This window comes from Neomonachus schauinslandi, chromosome 5 (assembly GCF_002201575.2).
Source record: "Neomonachus schauinslandi chromosome 5, ASM220157v2, whole genome shotgun sequence".
NCBI lineage: Eukaryota > Metazoa > Chordata > Mammalia > Carnivora > Phocidae > Neomonachus > Neomonachus schauinslandi.
Window position 1 is genome coordinate 6,881,592 of NC_058407.1, and position 22,890 is coordinate 6,904,481.

General features: G+C 57.2%; 1 protein-coding gene across 1 annotated transcript in view; it reads left to right on the forward strand.

The window, feature by feature from the left end:
- Positions 1-19,172, forward strand: part of NFAM1 (NFAT activating protein with ITAM motif 1) — a 35,961-nt gene extending 16,789 nt beyond the window's left edge. The window contains exons 3-6 of the mRNA XM_021687764.1: positions 345-457; positions 7,730-7,825; positions 16,225-16,332; positions 17,708-19,172. Coding sequence (XP_021543439.1) covers positions 345-457; positions 7,730-7,825; positions 16,225-16,332; positions 17,708-17,767 — 377 coding nt within the window. The 3' untranslated portion in view covers positions 17,768-19,172. The remainder of the gene's footprint in view (positions 1-344; positions 458-7,729; positions 7,826-16,224; positions 16,333-17,707) is intronic.
- The last annotated feature ends 3,718 nt before the right edge of the window (positions 19,173-22,890 follow it).

Below are 22,890 nucleotides of genomic sequence, written 5' to 3' on the forward strand. Positions count from 1 at the left end.
ACAGAAGGCCTGAGAGATGACGCGACTCGCCCGGGGTCCCACAGGCAGCTCTGAGTGGGGCCAATTCATTCCGAGGCAGGGACACTTAAAAAGCAAAAGATGTGTTCCTTGCCCTTAACAAGAATCAAGGCTGCCAACCTAGAAAGGGGCTTAGCCAAAAGCCAGTGTGGGAATGAGCACCTTGGCAGGGGTGGGGGTTTGGGGGACTCCTTCGGGGGGGTGTTATAAGTGGAGTCCTGGGTAAAGGAGAACGTAGGGATTGGGGGCCTGGGGGTTGGCGGGGTGGGGTGTGCCCCAGCCTTCATCAGGTGACTAACCCTTCTGCTTCCCTGCCCTCCTCCTAGACACGGGGTACCGACGGCCCCCGCAGGGCTCCCAGCAGCTCCTGCTCTTTTGCTTCACTGGCGTCCTGACTGTGCTGAGCATCTTGGTCACAGCCCTGCTGCTCTGGAGGAAGGTAGGGGATGCGCACGCCCAGCAGCACTGCCCCTCCAGCCCATTCACTGTGGCTTCGGGTGCCTCCCAAGGAGTGGAGGGGCCGTCTGCCTGCCCTGCACAGCGTCGCAGTCGGCCTCGGTGAGGGGGTCTTCCTCGTGGCCTCCCTGCACCAGGACCCCTCCCTCACCCACCCCTATAGGCTAGCTTGCCACCACCGGGTCCTGTGGATCTTGCACGAAACCAGGGCCCGTCAGCCTTTTCCAGGCCACGGGTCCTCCTGAGTATTTCGGTGCAAGGCTCAAGCCCCATTTCTAGCTCTTTGGATTAGGAGGCACCATCCTGGTTTTCTGGATCCCCAGCACCCCAGATGGGAGGACGAAGTGTTTCCTAAGAGCCACTGTCTACCAGGCACCCTGCCCCATGCTCTCCTCTGTGTCCCACTGTAACTCTGCGAGGGACGTTTCTTTCCATTTTACAACTCTGGAAAGCGAGGCCCAGAGAGGTGGTGACTTGCCCAGGGTCACATGGCAGAGTCAGGGCTGGAGTGCAGGTGGATGGGGCAGTTTGGTCCAGCTTGGCACCAGGCCAACTCCTGCTCGGGCTGCAATGGGACCAACACAGGGAGGGTTGTTTCCCCACTGGGCTCTTGTCACTCTCGTTGTCACCAGCCCTGTGGGTGGTGGTTCGATGCCTGCCCCCCCTGCCAGGCAGTAAGTGCCCTGAAGACAGAGGCCGAGGTGAGCTTGTTTCCGTGCTCTGTGCATGCCCAGGCATGGGGGGTGCTCAGTAGATGTTTGTTGGGCAGAAGAATGCATTACCCAGTGGGTGTCAGGTTCTGCCAGTTCGGGGGGGCAAAGATGGCTGTCAGGGCCCCAGGCTGCAATTTGGACCCCTGTCCTGGCTCCTTGAAAGCCTCAATCGGAACAGCCCGGGCCAGTGCTCCCCACCATCTAGGGACCAAGAGCTCCTCTGCTCTTTGGCAGCCATAGGGGCCGAGCCTGGGGAGCAGCTCAGTCAGCAAAGGCCCTGAGTGTGGGAAGAGGGCTCTGCACCACCATGGGGGTTCCTTGGGTCAAGAGAGGCTCAGCCCCCGCACCCAAAGGGCCGGTCCCTATCCACTCCCAGGGAAGGGCCCCCTGAGATGGGATTTCATGTGTTGACTCATTCAACCCATATTGAGCACCTACTGAATTCCAGGTCCTGTTAAGGCCCCAGGGCTATAGCAATGACTAAAATGGATCCCCAAGAAATCCCTGCCTTCGTCAAATTTGTATTCCAGCTGAGGGGAGACAGACCATAAACAAACATATAAATAAGTAGTAGCATAACGGATGTGATAAGGGTTGGGGGAAAATACAGCAAAGCGAAGAGAGTACTGAGTGTGGGAATGAGGGAGCTTGCAGGTTTTAATAGAGTCAGGGAGGGCCTCCCCACACCGCACCTGGAAGGAAGGGGGACGGGCAGACGTTAGGAAGGGTGTGTCCAGCAGGGGAACAGCAGGTGTGGGTGCTCTGAGGCAGGAACTGCAGGGAGACCCCAGGTGGGTGGTGTGGCCTGAGCTCAGGGAGCATTGACTGGATTTACTCTAAGTGAGCGGGGAGGCCCTGCAGGGCGTGCGGAGACATGGGACAGGATCAGATTGATCCCGATGGACCCTCCGGCACCTGTGAGAAGCAGGGGGAGACTCTGTGAGGGGCTACTGCATTAGTCCAGGCAGAGGTGACCGAGGCACAGCACTTCTGGGGAAGTGGTGAGCAAGGCAGGTTAGAGGCTGAAGGTGGAGCTGGTGAGATTTGCTGAGGAGGTGACACAGTCTGCTAGAGCCCCCTGCTTACAAGGGAGCGACTCAGCCTGGGCGCCTCCAGGTCAGGACCCACTGAGGTGAGTGTCTGGCAGACCCCTTGTGGGATGGAAGAATGGGAGAGGCAGCCCAAGGTCAGCGGGAGGAAGGACTTGCCTGAGCCACATGACTAGTACACGGCAGGCCTGGGACTTGGACCTGGGCCTCAGTTTCCCACCTTGCCTCAGGCTGCAGACATAATCACTCTTCCAGAAAAGGCTCCAAGGTGATAAAAGAAGGTGAAGATGGCCACTTGATTTGCCATAAAACTCTGGAGGCTGCCTTTCCTGCCATCTGTGAGCTGGAGCCTGGTGACAGCCTCAGCCACCCCTCTAGTTCCTCTTCTGTCCTGTGATCCGCCTTGGGACACCGCAGATGTGGGGTGTGACCCTGGAGTGACCGGTTCCTAATTTGGCTCATTCTGCTGAGAAACCACAGAGGGAGTCCACTCTGCTCCGCCCAAGGAGCAGGCACTGCTATGAGGTCCCGGGGGGACCTTGGCCCCCTGCCTCTGGCCTGGTCACGGGGACGACTGAGCAGTGAAGACAAGAAGATGATGGGAAACCCTCCACTGGGCCTCCCTTGAATCCCAGGTTTAGGACAGAGACCCACCCGCCAGTAGGCCCACTTTCCCTCCATCAACCAACATGTGCTGAGCACCTACTGTATGCCCAGCTTGGCTCTCATCCCCAATATATTTCTTCCCCCACCTCTGGTGCTCTTCCCGTGACGGTAGCAGGTAGGACGGCTCTTTTTTTTTTTTTTTTAAGATTTTATTGATTTATTTATTTGCGAGAGAGAGGGAGAGAGCACAAGCAGGGGGAGCCGCAGAGACAGAGGGAGAAACAGACTCCCCGCTGAGCAGGGAGCCCAACATGGGGCTCGATCCCAGGACCCTGAGATCATGACCCGAGCCAAAGGCAGACACCTAACCGACTGAGCCACCCAGGTGCCCCGGTAGGACGGCTCTTGACTTGTTTGTCACTCAGCGACTACTGAGCATCTAGTGGGACTTGGGTGTGGACACGGAGACTGTGCGTCAGGCAGAGGTGGTGAAGGACACTCGGGCTGTGGACCCCCACACCAGGCTTGTACGAGTGAAGGCGCAGGTGCCTCCCGTGGGTATGAAGCATAGCAGGTGAGGGGCAGAACCGGGTCAGGTCAAGACCTTGACCCTGAGCCTTCACTTCAGCAGCTGCTCTGCAAAAACAGGATTGTAATGGCTGGATCTCGGGGTCCCGCAAGGTCAGGGAGGCACCCGGCGCAGAGTAGGTGCTCAGTAAAGTCTGGGGAGGAGGAGAGGAGGGGATAACACTCAGCCCGGCCTGACTTCCGAGCCTGGCCCCTCCCCCTGCTGCACAGCTTCAACGGCTCCTAGCCTCTCTCCTTCCAGGAATAGCTCCTGAGTCTCTAGTGCATGCCAGGCGCCGGGCTAAGTTCCAGACACAGTGGAAAGCAAGACAGATGCAGCCCCTGCCCTCTCATCAAGCTACAGCCCTCTCTGAGCCTTGCTCTCCTCCTCCAGAAATGGGGCTAAGGATGGATTTCACCCCTCACCTGGAAAGCGGGGGGAAGAGACAGCATTTGGGAGGCACCAGCTGGATGCCTGACCCACAGTGGGAGTGCAGTGCATAGACGCTTCCTGTCTTCCCTCCCTGCACGTGGAGGAGGGAGGGCTGGGGCAGGAGCCTGGCCTTGAAGGAGAGAGAACTCAGAAGGCCAGAGGCCAGAGAAGTCCCCAGAGCTCCCTGGAACTGGATCCAAATTTGGGATGCGGACCCTGTGGATGCCGCTCCAGAGTTGGGCGGGCCCCTGTGGCCCTTCCCTCGCAGGCCAGCTTGGTGTGAACTGAGTGCAGGAACAGAGCACGCAGGGGGGCCCCCAGCCAGCGACCAGGCCATGGGGGCCAAGACGAGAAGACCAGGGAGGAGGAGGCACGGAGGACCCTAGGAGCCCAGGCAGCTGCGGATAAATGAATGGAAGCCGGGAGCTACTGGCCCAGAAAAGGCAGACGATTCCTGCCATGAGAGCAGGCCAGAGGGCTCCCCACCTGCCCCCCCAGCTTGGGGATGGATCAAAGTTGGCTTCCCAGAGCAGGCAGCCTCTGACTTTGATGGCTGGTCCATCCTCATCCCCTAAGGGTACCTTCCTCCCCTGCACACTTCTTCCCTTGTTTCCTGGACCCCTGGGCAGCCCTGTGCTGATCACCTGCATCTTCGCGGCCTCTGCTCATTGCAATCTCAGGCCCCTTCCTCAGAGCACTCCCCACTCTGTACACTCCCCGGTGATTGCTCTGCTCCTGGGGTGATGGTCCTCACCCCTGACGCTGCCCGGGCCCCTCCCTGAGCCCCAGACCACGTCCACCATGTGAGGCCCACGGGCATTGGCACTCACTGTCCCTGGCACCACTCCATAGCATCCAAGTCTGCCCTGCCTAGGCAGATGGTGCCATGTCCCCAGATGCTCAGGCCAAAAGCCTTAGAGCTGTGCTTGGCTCCTCCGTCTTCCCCCACAGCAAGCCCTGCACACAGCCTGTCTAGGATCCAGCCCCTTCTACCCTGCCTCATCCCCCAGGCCAGGGCTTCCCTCACTCCTCACCCAAATACAGGTCTCCCTGCTCCCACTCGTGTCCCCTCCAGCCCTGCTCCCTGCATCTGTGCTTGTTTGTCACTGTTTCCCCCACCATAACTTAAGCCCCAGAGGGCAGGGGCTTAGTCTCCCCCCTTGCTGGGGGGAGCCTGACGCATGCTAAATGGTTGCGGGAGGCATGGCTTAGTTAAGTGAGCGCTGAGACTTGGAAGATGAGTCCCAGGTGGCCAGGTTGTGAGGTGGGCAAGGTGATAGTATTGGTCCCATTGTACAGAGGGGGAAATTGAGGCTCTACAGTTTTCCTGAGCTGCTGGTGGCCACACTGATCGGTTTATTCATTTGAAAATCACAATCGGAAGGGCAAATGTTGATGGCAGGGAACAAGGCACCCAGGGAGGGCAAGGCTGGCTCCAAGGGGTGGAGCATCCTCACCCCTGCAACAAAATGCACCCGTCTGATTTTTCAAGGGGGGCAGCCCCTGTGGGCCACAGCCCAGGCCTCATCTCCCTGCCTTCTGTGGCAGTGCGCTCGCCAGCCTCCCGGCTCATCTGCTCTCACCTTTTACTCCCATCGGCCTCTTTCTATCTGACAGTCCATCCTTTAGCATGTCCCTGACGTGTGATATTCCTGCCCCCACGCGATCCCGTGCCTTGTCTCCGTGGCCTGCGACACTTTCTCAGACTCTTCTCCTATCTTCGGGAGACAGGGCGGGCCCTCAGAAGTCTGCCCCAGCCCCCTGGCAGTCATGGCGCTCCTTCCCACAACCCCACAGTGGCACTTACCTCCCTGCAGCCCCACCAGTGTCAGAAGAAGGACCACGAGGCTGGGCCTGGCTTGCTCAACACAGGGTCCAGAAGAGCCCCTGCCCACGAGCTCACACCCACCAGCCCTGACAGTGTCCAGGCCGACAGGCTCAGCAAAGGGAGAGGCACCAGCCCCCCAGCTGTCTTGAGGTGAGCCGTGGCCTCTGACTGTGACAGACGCCTCAGGAAGCAGGTGGTGAGGGGGAGGGACACTAGATTTGGAACAGGACACCTGGGTTCCACCCAAAGGCAGTCATCCGACTAGCTGGACAGGCCTCAGTTCACCCCTCTGTGAAGTCTACCTCCTCAGGCTATAAAGAGAATTAAATGACGCTAAGAGCGAGTCTCAGGGGGTTTTTGTAAACTGTGAAGCGCCATACGGAGGCCAGCACTTATCTAACTGTCCATGAGACCCACACGTTCGTACAAAACAGAGGGGCGAAAACTCCAGATACGGTCAGGTCAGCATCTTGGTGAATCACACAGACCTGGGTTCAAATCCTACCTCTGCCACGGCTGGTTCTGTGGCCTCAGGCAAGTCTCCTGCGCTTTCTGAGCCTCCTGGTCCCCAAGTGTGGAACAGAGGCCACATGAAGACTCGCCTCGCAGGCTTGTCGAGAAGCACATGAGATAGGGCAGGCAGTGCGTTCGGAGCGAGCCCCGGCTGGCATCCGGGGAGGCCCCCTCTCCCGAGCCCCGATCGGGCTGCGACCGGGGTGGTTCTGGCTTCTGCCTGTGAGCTAATCCTGAGTACACGGGCTGGGGACGGGCAGGCAGCCAGGATTTTGAATTAGCTCCTGCCCCGAGACGAGGCTGTCGTTGCCGCACGGTTGGTAGTGTGGTGCCTGCACAAGGTGGGGGGGGGGACCGGGAGGCCTCCCTCGGCCTCGGAAGGAGCTGCCCGCCGCCCGGAGCCCGGTGCCTCCCCAGGGGCCCAGCGCCCCCGCCTCCACGGCCACCAGCAGAGCTTTGTGACGCCGGCCCCTCCTGGCCACTCCCGCGCGAGCCGCTCAGATGCTTTCCACCGGCCACGCTGTTAGCTCGGCCCCAGACCCGGGAAGCTTCCCCCTCTCTCTGGCCACGTCGACTGTCTTTAAGTTCCTCGAGACCTTTAGGCCTTGGTACTCTGGTCCCTCTGCCTCCCCTCCCTCTCTTGCCAAAGGTGTTCCTCAGCCTTTAGGTTTCAAACACTCCTTTCTGGGGCACCTGGGTGGTTCAGTCGTTAAGCGTCTGCCTTCGGCTCAGGTCATGATCCCAGGGTCCTGGGATCGAGCCCCGCATCCGGCTCCCTGCTCAGCGGGGGTCTTCTCCTCCCTCTCCCCACTGTTCGTGTTCCCTCTCTCTCTCTCAAATAAATAAATAAAATCTTAGAAAAAATAAACACCCCTTTCTGCCAGGTGAGGCATCTGTCCCCCAGAGTGTGCCAGGGGCTCTGTCCTGTCAGTCAGTGCGTGAACCGTGCTTTAGTCAAACTGAAAGTTCGCCATCCGTGTCCCCACTAGGTCCTCAGTTCCAGGAAGGCAGGGCCGGCGTCCACCTCTTCACACCACCCGGCTAACCAGAGGTGGCCGACAAGGGTGTGTTAGTCAGCCAAGGGCCACCATGTGCCACCTGAGGGCCATGCACTTATCCCCTCGTCACCTCCCTGAATCCTTGCTACAGTCTCGTGGAGGAGGGTTCCTTGCTGAAGAAATTGAGGCCCAGAGAGGGGCAGGGGCAGAGGCGGACCAGACATCTGGCCTGGCTGGCACTTGCTCAGGACCACCCCCAGCAGTCAGCTCCGTAGCCGGGGACCCTGGCACCCTGGCACCTGGCCCTGTGTCCCTGAGCCAGGCACTGCGTCCGTGGGCGAGGCCTCGTGGCGGTCTCTACCATTTCCGGTCTGTGCGGGCAGATGAGTGGCGTGATGTGGGTCTCGGAGGCATTTGCCACATTTCCTTGGGGAGGGTGGGGAGGAGGTGCTGAGGGGCCTCCTGGCAATCTGCCATTCTCTGCCCTGGTGGGGTCTGTGGGGTGGGAGCCGCCCATCCCCGGCCCTGACAGACTCCTTTCCTCACAGAAAAGGATGCAGGCTCCTCAGAAGCACCCCGCACAGAGGGGCTCGGACCTGAGCGCCCACAGCCAGCAGCAGCCTCCGGACGAATCCGTCTACATGGTGAGTCTCGGGGCCTGCGCTCCCTCTGCCTGTCTCAGGTCTGGTGCAGGGCCCGGTTCCCTGGCTGGGTCACGTACCAGCCGTGTTCCTTGTCTGTAAACTGGGGACAAGAATTTCCACGTGGTGGAATTTCTGTGAAGACGAACATGTGTGTGGCCCCTGGCCCCCGGCCGGCATGTAGTTGTGAGGTGCCCCCGGGGCCCCCCCCGTCCCCAGCTCACCCCTCCACTTCTGGAACAAGGGGCAGCGAGGGATGAAGAAAGTTCCTTCATCCGACCGAATGATGTTGACCAGCTCACCAACCCCTTCCTGTTTTGATTACACAAGAATCACAGAACAAGAATCAACAACAAGAATCACAGAAAGAGGAAAAGGTCAGGCACCATCAGAAGCCCTAACGAACTCACTGTTTCTCAATTCTTCACACCCCCCTCCCCCCACACGCAGACCTTGTTTTCTATCCTTAAACTCAAGCAGAGACATGGCCCGGCCCGGGATGTCGTGTCATAAGCATTTCCTGCCGCTGCACCTGTCTCCCCGTTTACCTGGGGGAGGCTCAGCCTGGTGTGCTGGGTGTGAGCCCGCCCACCAGCCAGCATGCGGCCCCTCTGCCCAGCGGCTTGGAGGGTGATGAACATTCTTTTTTCAGTTCTGTGTGTTTTAGTTCCGCAAGGAGCATATGCTCATTGTAGAGAAAGTGAAGAATAAATGCCACCCGGTGTCAGCTGGGGTCTTAACTCTTCGAGCTCTAGAGCCACCAGGTTAGGATCTTGGCTCCACGCCTGGCAGGTGCGAAGCCTTGCCGGGGACCCACGGGGTCCCCCGGGGGCGTGTTCGAGGGCTGCCCCTGCACGAGGGTTCTGCCTGTCCGTGCTGTCACCGTTCCTGTCCCCACCACCGAGACACACACGAAACTCGAGTCCACACCGAGGGCATTCAGAATATGACCCTGTTTACTGAGGATAGGGACCGATGGGGATGAGGCAAAGGGGATGTCGCCACAGCCTTCCCCTCCGCCCTGGGGATTTCCACCAGCCACTGCTTCCCACGTGGCCTCAGATTTCCCCATATTCTCTCTTCTCTCCCAGAAACTCATGGTATTTTCCCTGTGAGGAATTCTGGTGTCAGCTGTTGAATAAAAACAGTTCTCTCTCTCCACACACACACACATGCACACACGTGAGATCTCTCCCTCTCCCTCTCTCTCTCTATATATACACCTACACACACACATATATATAATATATATGATATAGATAGATATATCTATAGATCTATATACTATATATACACATATACATATGCATATATATAAAGAAAATAACCATCATTCTAAGCCTATCTTCCAGGATAAATACTAGTAACATTGACTTCTATACCTTCCAGTCTTTTTTCTGTAAATACACACAAAAAGACCCCTACACGCACTCACGTGCACTTTTTTTTTTTTTGGAGTAGTACAGCTATTTTTGTTCATGTTACAGTATCTCACGAACATCTTTCTACACGAATAAATATCCTTCTACGAGAGCACTTTTAATGGAAGAGACTCACTCCTTCCTGCATGGGACGTCTTCCCCGCCTGTGTTTAGACTTCTCTGAGGCTCAGGCAGACTTCTCTGGAGTGTGGGGAAGAGGCTCAACTGCCCTGCAGAGTTGCAGGGTGGCTTTAAGAGATTTCAGAACAGAAAAGAGGAGTGAAGGGAAGCAGATAAGAATGGCATTAACGACAGGGATAATGACGTCAGGAGCCTCTGTCGAGTGCCTATGATGTAGGCACTGCAGTAGGAGTCTACACCTGTTACCTCACTGATCCTCGTATTAGGGATTGAGGCTACGGGTGATGTCCCCAGTTCACTTTTATTTTCTGATTGTCTATTGCTGGTATGTAGACATATGATTGGTTTTCGTATATTGACTTTATATCCAGTGACTTTGTTGAATTCATTCATTAATCCTAATAGGTCTCTGCAAATCCCTTTGGATTTTCTATGAATTCAGTCTATTCATGTCACACGCATGAATAATGGAAGTCTCATTTCTTCTTTTCCTGTCCTCATACTTTTATTTCTTTTTTCTTCCTTTCTCTCACTGCCTCAGACCTCCAGTGGGATGGTGAGTAGGAAGGGAGACAGTGGGCATCCTTGTCTTGTTCCCAGCCTCCGGAAAAGGATTTTTGTACATTCCTCCTCTACTTTCTTTGGATGGATACTTAGATCATTGATTTTCAATCTGTCTTCTTTTCGAATCTATGCATTAAAGGCTGTGAACTTCCATTTAAGTACAGCTTTAGCTGCATCCCACAAGTTTTGATATATCGTCTTTTCACTATCTTTCAGTTTAAACTTTCTGTTGAGAATTCCTCCTTGCCCCATAGGTTGTTTAAAAGTATTTTGCTTCATTTTCAAATGTTTAATTACTTTTTAGTCGTTGTTCTTTCTTATTTCTTGCTAATTCCACTGTGATCAGAAAATATTTCAGTATGATTTTAATCCTTTGAAGTCTTGAAACTTGCTTTGTGGCCCAGCTTGTATTCTGTGTGCACTTGCAAAGAATCTGCATTGTGCATGGCTGACTAAGTGTTCTATGTATGTCCATTAGGTCAAGTTTTGTTTTCTTTAAGACTTTATTTATTTGAGAGAGAGAGAGCACGAGCAGGGGAGAGAGGTCAGAGGGAGAGGGAGAAGCAGACTATGCTGAGCAGGGAGCTGATGCAGGGCTTGATCCCAGGACCCTGAGATCATGACCTGAGCCAAAGGCAGACACTTAACCCGCTGAGCCACCCAGGCACCCACCAATTAGGTCAAGTTTGTTCATCATGTTGTTTAAAATATTTCATTACCTTATTATGATTTTTTTTTGTCCATCAGATGTTAAGAGAAGTGAGTTAAATCTGTCCGAATGATTGTAGATTTGTTTATTTCTCCTTTTAATTATATCAAATTTTATTCTTTATTCATGTGGGAAAATGCTCATGACATATTGTGACATGAAAAAAAAGCTGTGCCAATCCAATTTGTTTTTTAAAAGTGATCTATTAAAGGGCATGGATTTGGAGTGGGTCAGACAGACTGGGGTTCAAAGCCTAGTTCTTTTGCTCATAGGTTCTGTTACTTAAACTTCCTGAGTCTTTGTTCCATAATCTGTAAAATAGGGCTTAACAATAGGATATTGCATTTACAACTTGCAAACATGCTACAGTTTCTTCTGTCCTGTATTTCTTGAGCCCACATCCCTCTCTGGCGACCTGCCCTTTCTCCACGACTCATAACAGAAATGTCACAACAGTCTTCAGTATTTCTCTCTCCTTTCTGACCCACTCAGTCAGGCTTTCTGCCCATGTATTCATCAAAATCTTCTTTCTCAAGGTCACCATCGACCTCCACATTGTTAAATCCAACGGTCAGTTCCTGGCCCTCGTCTTCTTTGATGAATCAGCAGCATCTGACACTATCAAGCTCTCTCTCCTCCTTGACACACTTTCTTTACTTGCTCCCGGAACATTCCACACCCTCCTGATGCCCCCGCCCCCGATTCACCACTAGGCCTCCTTAGCTTCCTTCCACTGGTTCTTTCTTAGGAACCAGTGGAACCTGACCTCTAAACATCGGAGTCCAGTCCTGGGACCCTTCCTTTTTGATCTTCATTCCCTCCCTGGAGAATCTCATTCTACCTCAATGCTTGAGAACATCTACATTCTGACAACTCCCACATTTTTGTCTCTAGCCAGACACATCCTCTGAACACCAGAGTCATTCCATTCGAGTCACCGCCTTCTCTCTCAGACCAGGCTCCAATTCTTTACCCACCCAGGGGCCTCTACTCATAGTCCTCATTGCAGGGACTGACTGCTCCATCCTTCTAGTTGCTCAGGCTGAGTGCTTGAAGTTGTCATTTCCTTCCCTTTATCCCTAACTGTCAGCACATCTTGTTTCAAAGCATATCCTTCCCCACCCCTTCACACCCCTCCGGTGCTAATGCTGGTGGGAGCCACCACCATTTCCTGCCTGGTGTCCTCTAACTGGTTTCTGATCAGCTGGCCTATTTTTTTTTTAAGATTTATTTATTTATTTGAGAGGGAGAGTGCAGGGAGGGGCAGAGGGAGAGAGAGAGGCAACTTTAGCAGACTCTGTGCTGAACATGGAGCCCAATAAGGGGTTCAATTTCACAACCCTGAGATCAGGGTTGTGAGCCAAAACCAAGAGTCGGATGCTCAACCGACTGAGCCACCCAGGCGTCCCCCAGCCGGCTTATTATTATTCTTGCCCTTGGGCAGCAGCCAGAGTGACTTTGCTCAAGCACAGATTCCATTCACTCAGAGCCCTTGCTGAGTCCTGGTCCTCCGAGAAGCAGCCACCAAGCTGGGGTGAGCCCGAAATTGTCTTTTTAGGGAAAGCACTTAGGAGGGAAAATGGGGAAGGCTGGGTGAGCCGTCAGACCAAAGCAGAGCTGGTCCTGAGTGAGGGAAGTGGGAAGGACGGCAGCGAGGAAGCCTCGATGCCACGCAGTCTAGGGAAGGCTCAGCAAGGCCCAGGAGTGCCCACGGCAGAGGAGTCTCTGTCTCCTGGGGTGGGAGGCTGTGCTGGCATCCCCGCTGTGCACAGGGCCTCTGGCCTCCATGCACCCATGAGGATGGGTTCCAGAGCCCAGCAGCTGGGACCCCTGGTCAGTCCTGGTCCCTGGAGCTGGAGCTCCGTGGGGCACATTCTCACAGCTGCTGCAGGCCTCTGAAGGTCCCCGCCTCACCAGAGTCAACATCAGAGCCCCAACAGAACCTCTCGAGCTCCCCACACCCTAGCCCCATCTCCCCCTGTCATTTGCTGGCTTCCTTGCTGTTCCCCAAGCAGCAGGCATGCCGTCGCCATCGCCGTCGCCGTGGGGCCTTGGTGTTGGCCGCGCCCTCTGCCGTTTGCAGCCGTCCACGGGCCGCTCCCTCACGCCTCACGCTCTGCTCCCACAGCACCTCACAAGGAGGTCTTTCCTGAGCTCCCCTCTAAAATTGCAAGCTTCGCACCCCCTCCATGGCCCCAACCTCCCAGTCTTCCTTCTCGTGTCCCTCCATAGCCCTTATGGCCACCTCTTACTTTCGTGATTGTGCTTTGTCTCACACGGTAGGTGCTCAGCAGTCAAGGGCCGCACGGACATGTGGAGGGCCCTTGTTACCTTCCAGATGCCTGGGTTTCCGTGGGGCTCCGTGCTGGGCTCAGGGTGGGCACCCCGGGGCACCCCACGGCACACGTGGGGCACAGCTTTGTGGGGTCACTCTCCCTCAGCGGCACTTGGATGCCTCCCCTCAACTCTGCTCCAGCCTTGGCTGTCCTGCTGCCCTCATTCCTGCTCACTGCGGCAGGGGGTCCTCACTGACACACCACCAGTGCGGTCGCTTCCCACTGAGGAGCCTCCAGGGGCTCCCTGCTGCCGGCTCTCCAGGGGACGAGCAGCCTTCATTGGATGGCTACCCCAGCCCTGCCTCCCAGACTCCGGTGCCCACCACGGGTGGCTCCCTTCAGACATGCCAGGACCCTACCCTACTTCTTCTCTGCTGAGTGCCGCTCCTTTCCGAACAGCACCCCCAAATTGCACCCCTCCGCCCCCGGGGTGCCTTGTACAAGTCTCTGTGTGTGGGTGCCCACGAGAGTGAGCTCTTGTGTTTCCTTGGTCACGGCAGGGGGGTGGGTCTTACAGGGGGACCAATGTCTAGAACCCTCAGATTAGGTCTTGGCCCATAGCAGCTGACTGCAGCTTTGGCTTCAGCTGGGCTAGACAGAGGCTTCGCCACTGACTTCACACCTCTGCCAGGGCTGACAGCCATTTGGGTCAGTGCTGTTCCCCACGGAGCGGCAGGAGGCAAAGGACTTGGAGGTCCTGGGTCCCAGACAAAGAGCCCTAACCCAGCCCAGAGCATAGCCCAACCCAGCCCAGCCCAGCTGCACCCAGCCCAGCCCAGCTCCGCCCAGCCCAGAGCATAGCCCAACCCAGAGCATAGCCCAGCACAGCCCAGCCCAGCACAGCCCAGCCCAGCACAGCCCAGCCCAGCCCAGCCCAGACCACAGCCCAGCCCAGCCCAGCCCAGCACAGCCTAGCCCAGCCCAGCCCAGAGCATAGCTCAGCCCAGCCCAGCCCAGCCCAGACCATAGCCCAGCCCAGCACAGCCCAGCACAGCCCAGCACAGCCCAGCACAGCCCATTCAGAGGCCAGGGCAGTCTTCTCCCAACAAGCACACCCTGAGGGAGGCAGTTCCCATCACCACCAAGGAAGGCCAGGAAGGTCCGGTGCAGAGCCTCAGAGGGTGTCCCGTTGACAAGGCCGCCAGGCATGTCACAGCCCAGTGATGCGGGTCACCCCCTGAATGCAAATGCAGCCCAGCAGGTCAGGCCCTGTCAAAGGCTTCACTCCGCAGCTGCTAATGGGCCGCAGCCTCTGCAGCCTCCCCTGCCCTTAGCCCCACAGCTGCTCCCGCCCTCGGCATGGCCAGCCACCAGCATGGGTCAGAGGCCTGTGGGGTCCCAGGGCCCGGTGCTCCTCACTAGCTCAGAGATCCCCTAGCCACTGCCCAGCCCCATGGGAGCATGCAGAGCTGGCGCAGGAGGCCCGAGTCTCAATCCTGGCTCCACCACCACGAGGCTGTGTGACCTGAGACATCTCCCAGCCTCTCTGGGCTAATGTGCGACAGGCAGCCCATGTGAGCCGGACATGAGGGAGAAGGGGGACCCCAGATCTGCTTCCCTGCCGAGGTGTCAGAGAAGGCCCTTTCTTCCCTTCACTCTGTGATCAGACGTGTCCAGTTTGGAGGGGCTGCCTTATACAGGTCTCCAGGTCCAGGTGGGCAGGGGGTGGGGGTGCAGGGCTGCTGAGCAACGGGATGTCTATTCTGCGTGCCCGGCTTGCTGGCACGCCGGGCAGGTGTGAAGACCCGATAGGCCAGAGCAGGCCCTGGACGTAGTCTTCTACTGAAGATGGGGCTTCTCCTTAGGGCAGTCCTGCTCCCTTCCCCACCCGGAGGGAGGTCAGAAGCCCCTCTCCCAAGACCCACCCTCTTTCTGACTCAGGGCCCCTTGAACTGATCCCCAGGGCTGCCGAGCTGTCTCTGTGTGTGATGCCCTTGAAGTGAGGGTCTCCCAAGCGCCAATGGTTTATTACACGGGTTTTCATGCACCGCTACCTCTCAGCGCCTCCCTCCTCCCCTCCCCACCCCCTCCCCTTGCCTCAGAGCACCACCTGTCTCTCCAGCCTGCTTCGGCAACCCCTGCTTGCCTGTTGCCAGGGAAACCACCTCCTTGGCAACCAGCCGGCATCCATATGACAAGTACACGCGGGAAGGGAAGGTTCCTGCCTCTTGCTTAGGCTGTTGGTGGCTCTGCTCTGACAACTCCAAAGAACGGCGTTTGCTCCTCGCACGGGACCCGGGTGCCCGACAGAGTCTGAAGGAGGGTCCAGGCTGTGACCGCAGAGAGGGGAGGGAAGCATCAGGCTCCCCCTTGACGATCATTCAACTGATGATCATTCAGCAGTTATTAAACGCCTACTATTTACCAAGCCCTGAGCTGGGCCCTTCACATACAATATCTCATTTAATCATGCTTCGAAACTGCAAGAGAAATATGATTATTCCCATCTCGCAGATGGGGAGATGGAGAGAGGTTCAGGGGCCGCCCTGGGCTGGCAGGTGTCAGAGCTGAGAGCTGAGCTTAGTCTTGTCTGATTTCAAAGCCTGGTTCTTTCTACCCTCCTGAGGCCTCTGATCAGGCTGCTCATAGCTGGGCCAAGAGTGAGCGTGGCCCCAAGACACGCAATCCGGTGGGCAAGGAGCTCATAGTTTGTATGGGGCCATTGTCTGAATGTGCCAAGCAAACTGTCATTTTGGTGGCCCAGAGGCAAACCAGGTACAGCTTGATGGGAGAGGTGTGTGACCCCAGTGGGTGCCTAAGTCATCTGCGGGCACAGGCCGGGGTGGGGCTGTCGAAGGAGTCCTAGAGGGGAGGATGGGTGGCCTAAGGACAATGGGACCGTGGGAGTGGGCCTGGGCTCTTCCTCTTGCTGCCAGGTAGAAGGATGGAGAGGGCCCACCCAGGCTGAGCACAGGACTCTAGTAGAGCCTCGAGATGGTATGAGGCAGGCGACAGGGGGCGCAGAGGGGAGTCGCCTTGAACGAGCAGGGACAGGGCAAGGTGGCTCTGCGAGAGAGGAGGGCAGGTGCCAAGGTGTGGTGTGGTGCTGCGTGACGTGGCGGGGCGACGTGGCGGGGCGACGTGGCCGTCCCCTCACAGGCTGCGGCCCAGAGGGCTCCGACTGTTCCCTGGGCTCTCGCAGGCAGGGGTGATGAACAGGGAGGCCTGGCTGCTGGGACCCTGTCCCTGCCCCTCGGTCCACCTTCCTCTGACCCTCGCCCTCTCCCACAGGCCCTACAGCACAGAGACACTGAAATCTACTCCTGCATCCAGAACGAGGCCAGCAGCCTGCCAACCACCCAGAGCAGCCTGCCAACCACCCAGAGCCTCCTCTCCCAGGTATGCGGGGCGGGGGGGGGGGGGGGGGGGGGGGGGGGGCGGGCGGCGGCCAGCATGCCTGGCTCCTCCTCTGACTCCATCCGCCCCTTCTCCTCGTCTGTAAAATGGGGGTAAATAGGACCACAGGAGTGAGCCATCTGCGGCTGAGTCCGAGCCCTCTCCCCTAGACAGGCGGCCCAGCGGTTAGGAGGACTGGAGAGTCTGAAACCCTGCTCTGTCCCTTCCTAGCTGTGCAACCCCAGCCAGGGGGCTCCCCTCTGAGCCTGAGTTCCCTCTGTAACTGCACTCCGCTCAGAGATTTGCCAGGAAGGTTAAATGTCCTGGGACCAGTAGGCGCTTCTGCAGGGTGAGCAGTGTCTACACCGGCCAACCAGGCAGGGGGTGTTGTGAGGCTTCTAGCTGTCCCCAGGCTGACACTGGCTAGAGGTGGAAGCTAGAGTCTGGGCTGGCCCGGTCCGGCCTCTGTTCTCATCAAGATGGGGGCCAAGGCATATCACCTGATTGTGATTCCCTCTTGAACCTCAGTTTGCTCATCTGTTAAGGGGATGAGTGACACTTTCCTGCAAAACCAGCTGCCCTGAATTCAAATGAGTTCCGGCTTAAGTAATGTCTGCACCAGAGCTTTGGGCACCATAAAGTGCAAGGGGTTAGCAAGCTGGTACAGGAGCCCACGGCTGGTGGGTGGGTCCACGGACACCTTGGAAGAGGCGTCAGGAAGTGAGGGGGCTGGTACTTGGCCTTCCCCAGCCCAGGGGACCCAGGATGACATTGTGGACTCTCCTCTTCTCAAAGCCCTTTCTATACTCAGCCCTGAACTTGGCCCTGACTGGAAACAGGGCTTCCCCATGCTGAGACCCCCAAGGATGTCTGGGCCGTCCTAGGCAGTGTCCGCCCTGTGCCAAGTCCTGTGGGGCTGGCCAGGATGGCTGGATGTGGCCCTGCCCTCCGGGAGCCTTGGGTCTGCAAGAACAGGCGCTGACCCAACAAACAGAGGCATTTGCAGCCCCCTGTGAGGGCTGTGCTGCAGAGAGGCACCCGACTAGGGCTAGGGGAGGGGGCTCCCAGGGACACTGAGCCAAACTCTGCAGGGTGAGTAGGAGGTAGTTGGGGAGCAGGTGGGGGTGGGGGAGCCCCCCAGACAGAGGGAAGAGCTTGTGGGGAGGCCCAAGGCGCTGGGGGGCAGGGAGCAAGGTGGGCGGAATAGAGAGAGAAGAGGTTGGCGGGGTGGCCTTGGGGACAAGGACAGGCCTCCCTGTCAAAGCCGTGCAGGGAGCTGTCTGTTGGCCTCTGACTAAAACTAAATTAGTGCAACTTTGTTCTCTTCCTATTGTTTTTCTCTTTCTTCCTTCCTTCTTTCTTTTCTTTCTTTTCCCAGGAGAAATTGCACGGATTTACAGATGACAGCAAATTTAACATGGTCTATGAAAACCTCTAGGACGAGCTCCACTGGCCCATAGATCCAAGGCCCCACGGCAGCCCCTCCCTCCACAGGACTGGCCCCACACCAGGAGCGAGGCCCCCGGGGTGCCCCATCACCTTGCCCCCACATTCAAGGTGTTCCCGGCCTTGGGTCTGCCCCTTACCCCCCATTCTGTGCCCTAGCCACACCCACTGAGCATCTTGCATCTGGCTTTTGCCCAGGCTCTTCCCTCAGCCTGCCAGCCCATCCTCCAGTCTCCATGGGCTCTCTCGGACACCACCCCTCCCCAAGCCCTCCTCACTCTCTCAAGATCCACAGGCTCTCTCGGCACCAGCCTGTACCACAGACTGTAAGACCAGCCACGAGCTCCTCAGGAGGTTCCCGGCAGTGAGTGAGCACAGAAAGGAACAATTACAAAAATGGCCCCTGCCCGGCTGGGTCGAAGGCACAAGGCAGCCATGCAAGGTGGAGCAGGGTGCTAGGAGGGGTAGGCAGGGGTTGTGGGCGAGACGGGAGCTGTGCAGAGGCTGGGCTGGGCTCGAGGATGAAGCTAGGGGCCAGGGAGGTGTCTGAGTGGAGGACATCAGGCTAGGGGCCTGGAAACTGGAGGGCAAGGGAGGAGACCTGGCATGTTTGGGGCAGGGAATGGGGAGACGCTGAGCTGACGGGCTGAACCTCCTGAAGCTCTCCATCCCCCAACAAGAACCCCAAGGTTGTTTCCCATCAGCCTGGCCATCTGCACTCACTGCTTTGTCACCTCTGCTACCATCCTCCAGGCCTCAGCTGCTCCTCCTTCCCCCCACTGAGGCCCAGTCCCCCAGAGCCCCAGTCTGGCCTACCTGGACCCCAACCCCCTCCTCTCTTGATCGGCCTTGTGCGCCTGGCCCAGGGCTTTGAGGACCCCCTCCTCCCTCACACAGTCTGGCTGCAGGGCTTGGTGCCTGGGGCGCCTCCGACCCGTGGAAGGCTCCTTGGTGTTGCTGGAGCTCAGGCCCTAGGCAGATGGCGGCCCCTCGATGCTTGAACAGAACCATTTCTGCGGCTTCAAGTGCTCATTTCTCCCTCTCAGCAGCCCTGCTGGAACCCATTTCACAGGCAGACGGGCTGAGGGTGGGGAATCACCCAGGCTGTGGGGCTCTGCTCCTTCCCTCCCCTGCTCTCTCCCATCCCTGCTGCTTTCTACTATCTCATTTGTAAAATCCTCCCTCCCACCCCCAGGCTGCCCCAGAGGTCCTTGAGGGGCCCTTGCGCACAAAACATGTCCAGGGACAATGAGGGGCCCCGACTCTGGCCCTGAGCAGTACCAGGCCACCAGTTTGTGGGCATCCAGATAAAACATTTATGGGATCAGGGCGCCTGGGTGGCGTAGTCGGTTAAGCGGTTAAGCGTCTGACTCTTGGTTTCGGCTCAGGTCATGATCTCGGGGTCATGATCTCAGGGTTTTGATCTCAGGGTCGTGGGATCAAGCCCCCCATTGGGTTGTACGCTCAGCATGGAGTCTGCTAAAGTTTCTCTCTCCCTCTCCCTCTCTGCCCTTCTCCCATGCACTCGCTCTCTCTCTCAAATAAATAAATAAATCTTAAAAAAAAAACAACCTGTGGGCGCCTGGGTAGCTCAGCCAGCTAAGCGTCTGCCTTCGGCTCAGGTCATGATCCCGGGGTCCTGGGATCGAGTCCCACATCGGGCTCCCTGCTCGGCGGGAAGCCTGCTTCTCCCTCTGCCTCTGCCCCTCCTCCCTGCTCATGCTCTCTCTCTCTCTCTGAAATAAATAAAAATCTTAAAAAAAAAAAACCACCTGCATGGGATCACATCCCTCCCCGTGCTCTACAGTTCCCACCTCACTGGGAACAAAATCCTAGCTCCTCCCCACGGCCTGTGAGGCCCTTCAGAACCAACCTGTCCCCCTTCTGTACCCACAGCCATTGCCAACATAGTGGCCAAGTCTGGTTGGGGGCAAGACTGGGAGGGTGCTGAGGTCTCCAAGGAGCAGGCAGAGAGGCAGGGAGGAGGAGGAGGGTCAAGGTGGAAGGGTGGGGTAAGAACATCCTGGGACTCCCAGTGTGGAGCAAGGAAGACAGCACCTGTCCCTTCACCTGCAGGACTGAGAGCCCGATGGGCTGGTGCAGGGGCAAGGGGTGGCAGATTCCTGCAGGGGGTGCAGGTGGTAGTAAGGGAGGAGGAGGGGATGGAGAGGGCTTCCCATTGAACTCCTTGAGGACAGGCTAGTGTGGACTCTGGACTCTGAACGGGCGGAGGAGGGAAGAACCGTACTTGGGAGCCCCTTGGGGCTGGGTGGCTGCTGGCCTCTCTTGAACCCCAGCTCCACCTCCCAGCAGCCATGACCTCCTGAGCCTCGGCTGCAGTGACAAGACCACTCAGTGTGGCTCAGAGAGGACAGATGGGGAACTCTGCTCCTACAGAGGCTCAGAGGGTGTGCATTTTCCTCTCCACTCATCCTCCAGGAAAAACAGGCCATCGCAGAACAGTGTGGAGGGGGGTCCGCTAAACAAGGAGCAGGTGTCCCTCCGGGGATGGGGTCCCAGGCTCTGTCACCCCCACAGGGAGGGGGATCTGAGGGGGAACAGGTCAGACCCGGGTGAGGGGAGCCTCAGACCCGAAGGGTGGATGGCAGCATCCTGAGGGTGGATCCCGGGCCTAGGGTGGGCAGAAGCCCCCCCCCTTGCCCCCCCCCCCCTGAGGGCCAGGCCCCGGGCACCGCTTCTTCCCACCCAGACCCTGCCCCAAGGCACCCCTTCAGAGGGGCAGTCAGGCCTGTCAGGGTCTCAATCTGGCCTTCCTGGCTCAGATAGGGATTTCCTACTGGCTCTCAGCAGAGCCTGCCTGCCCTCCCAGGTCACCCCCTGCAGAGCCTTGGGCGTCTGAAACGGTTCAGCTACTCCTGACACCCTCCACCTCCGAAGGCCTCTCTGGGGCAGCCACTCAGCAATGGCCCGCGCTGCCCCTTCCCTCCGTCTTCAGCCTCCAGCCCCGCCCCCGCTCTGCCCCTGCTCCTCTCGGTGCTTGCTTGAGAAAAATCATCCCTGGAAACCAAACCCAGGAACACAAAATAGGTGTGGGAAGCGGCGGCCCCTCCTCAGCAACAATTTCCAGAGGATTCTGCGAAGCAGAGTTTCCATGGGAACACGTGCGGTTCCACACAGAACCTCGGTGGGGCTGGGGTTCCCCGACACAGCGAGTACTGCGGGACCATGGCCTGGGGGCCACGGCCCAGCACAGCCACCGCGTTTTGGCCACCAGCCCTCACGAGCCTGAAATCAAGCTATGGGCAACTCTGCCTTTTTTTTTTTTTTTTTTTTTTAACGTTCTAATTTAAAGGCGCACTCATTCTAAGAATGCCTCTGGGATTTCCAGGATGGATTTTTATGTAGCTCAATAGTTTCCTTGGCAGACCGCTCACCCAGGAGAGGTGGGCCGTGGCCCCAGCCCAACCAGGCTGACAAGGCCAGGGGACATCACTTACCCACCTGAGGGGCGTCCTCACACCCAGATTCAGACTCCACGAGTCGGGGGCACCAGCAGGAGGCGCTGGGCCCCCTTCCTTGCTAGGCTCCTTCCTTGACCTGCGGTCCTAATTTTGGCCTGTGAGCCTTGACCACCAGCCGGTCAGGCCCTTACTCTCTGCTCTTGGCATTTTGTGTGTTTATCTAAGCGGGCTACACAGACGGTAAAATTCCCTCTGATGCTCCTGCCAGTCGCAGTCTCCATCCCAGGCCCCTCCCGGGGCGACCCCTGGGTCATTGGGGTGTGGTTTTTTTTTTTCAGGCTGTTTTCATTGCATCCACATACATATATGCATATATCTGAACATAGACAATTTATAGTGCTTGTGCGGGGTTCTGAAAGCTTAAATGGGATCATTCTGTAGGTGTTGTTTGTGCTTGCTTTGTTCATGCAGCCCCACGTGGTGGGGATCTGCCGGTGACAGCGCACAGAAGCTGCCAGACTCCTTAATTACAGCAAAGGATTTCACAGTACCCATGGATCCTAATTTAACCAGGGCCCTATAAATGGCCTTTTTGGTTGTTTACAATTTCCAGCCTCACAGAAGGTGCTGTAGGGAATATCCTTGGACATAATTTGCAGAACTTTCTCCGTGGGAAATGACGAAAAGGACTCGCTGGGGCCCAGGGTGTGGACATTTACTATTTTAGCAGACACTGCCAAGTAGTCACGCACGGAGTGTGTACTGTTTCCATTCTTCAAGGCTTCTATCTGCACTCTCTCATTTAATCCTGAAAACACCCTGCAAAGTGTTGGTGGGGGGCTTCTCTCCCCAACTTACCAAAGCAGAAACTATGATTGAGAGAGAGGGGCTGAAGGTCATATAGCCCAGAAAGGGCAGCACTGGGCTGCTTTCACCGTGTGTGGTCTTTCGGACTCCATGGGTCAGATGAAGCGGGGAGGGGTTTGCACAAAGTGTCTTAGATAGACTCAGTGCCCCCAGGGCTGGGGAAGTCCTTGAAGGGACAAATTTCTGCCAAAGATACACTGTTAGCCTTACATTGCTCAGAATTGTAGGGGGTGGGGCGGGGGTCGTTCTTCCCCACAGTCAGTCTATCTTTGGCGGGGAAATGAAGGCAGGTCTGTAGAGGTTGGTGGAGCTGGGCCCACCCAGCAGACAGCACACACTGTGGGGCCTGGCTTCAGGCAGCCTAGACATTTGGATCCCTAGCCTCCCCTGGAAATTTCCGGGCACAACACGCCTAGAGGTGTGAGCCGCCTCTTGGAAACTTTCTAATCCAGGATAATGCTGCTGTAATTGGCAATGTTTTGCATTTACAACCCTTTCGTTACCTGAAAACCTCCTTCCAATGGCTGTATCTGGAGAGGATTTAAGTTTACCACTCTGTGGACCTTGAGGGCCTGAGGAGCACAGGTTTTTTCTCTGTGCCCCTTCGCCCACCCCATTCTGATTCCCTGGTGAGTGCCACAGGCAGGCCTGGGTGGCCCAGGCTGGCTGAGCTCATGGCCTCGGTTCAGGGCACAGCTCCCCACAGGAGCCCCAGGCTGATCAGGGGACAGCTGTTCTCCCCAATTCCCCCTCCTTCCTGGGTCCAGCCCACCCATCTAGTCTCCCTTCAACCCCTTCTCCTTCTGTCACTTCCCAGTCTCTGCCA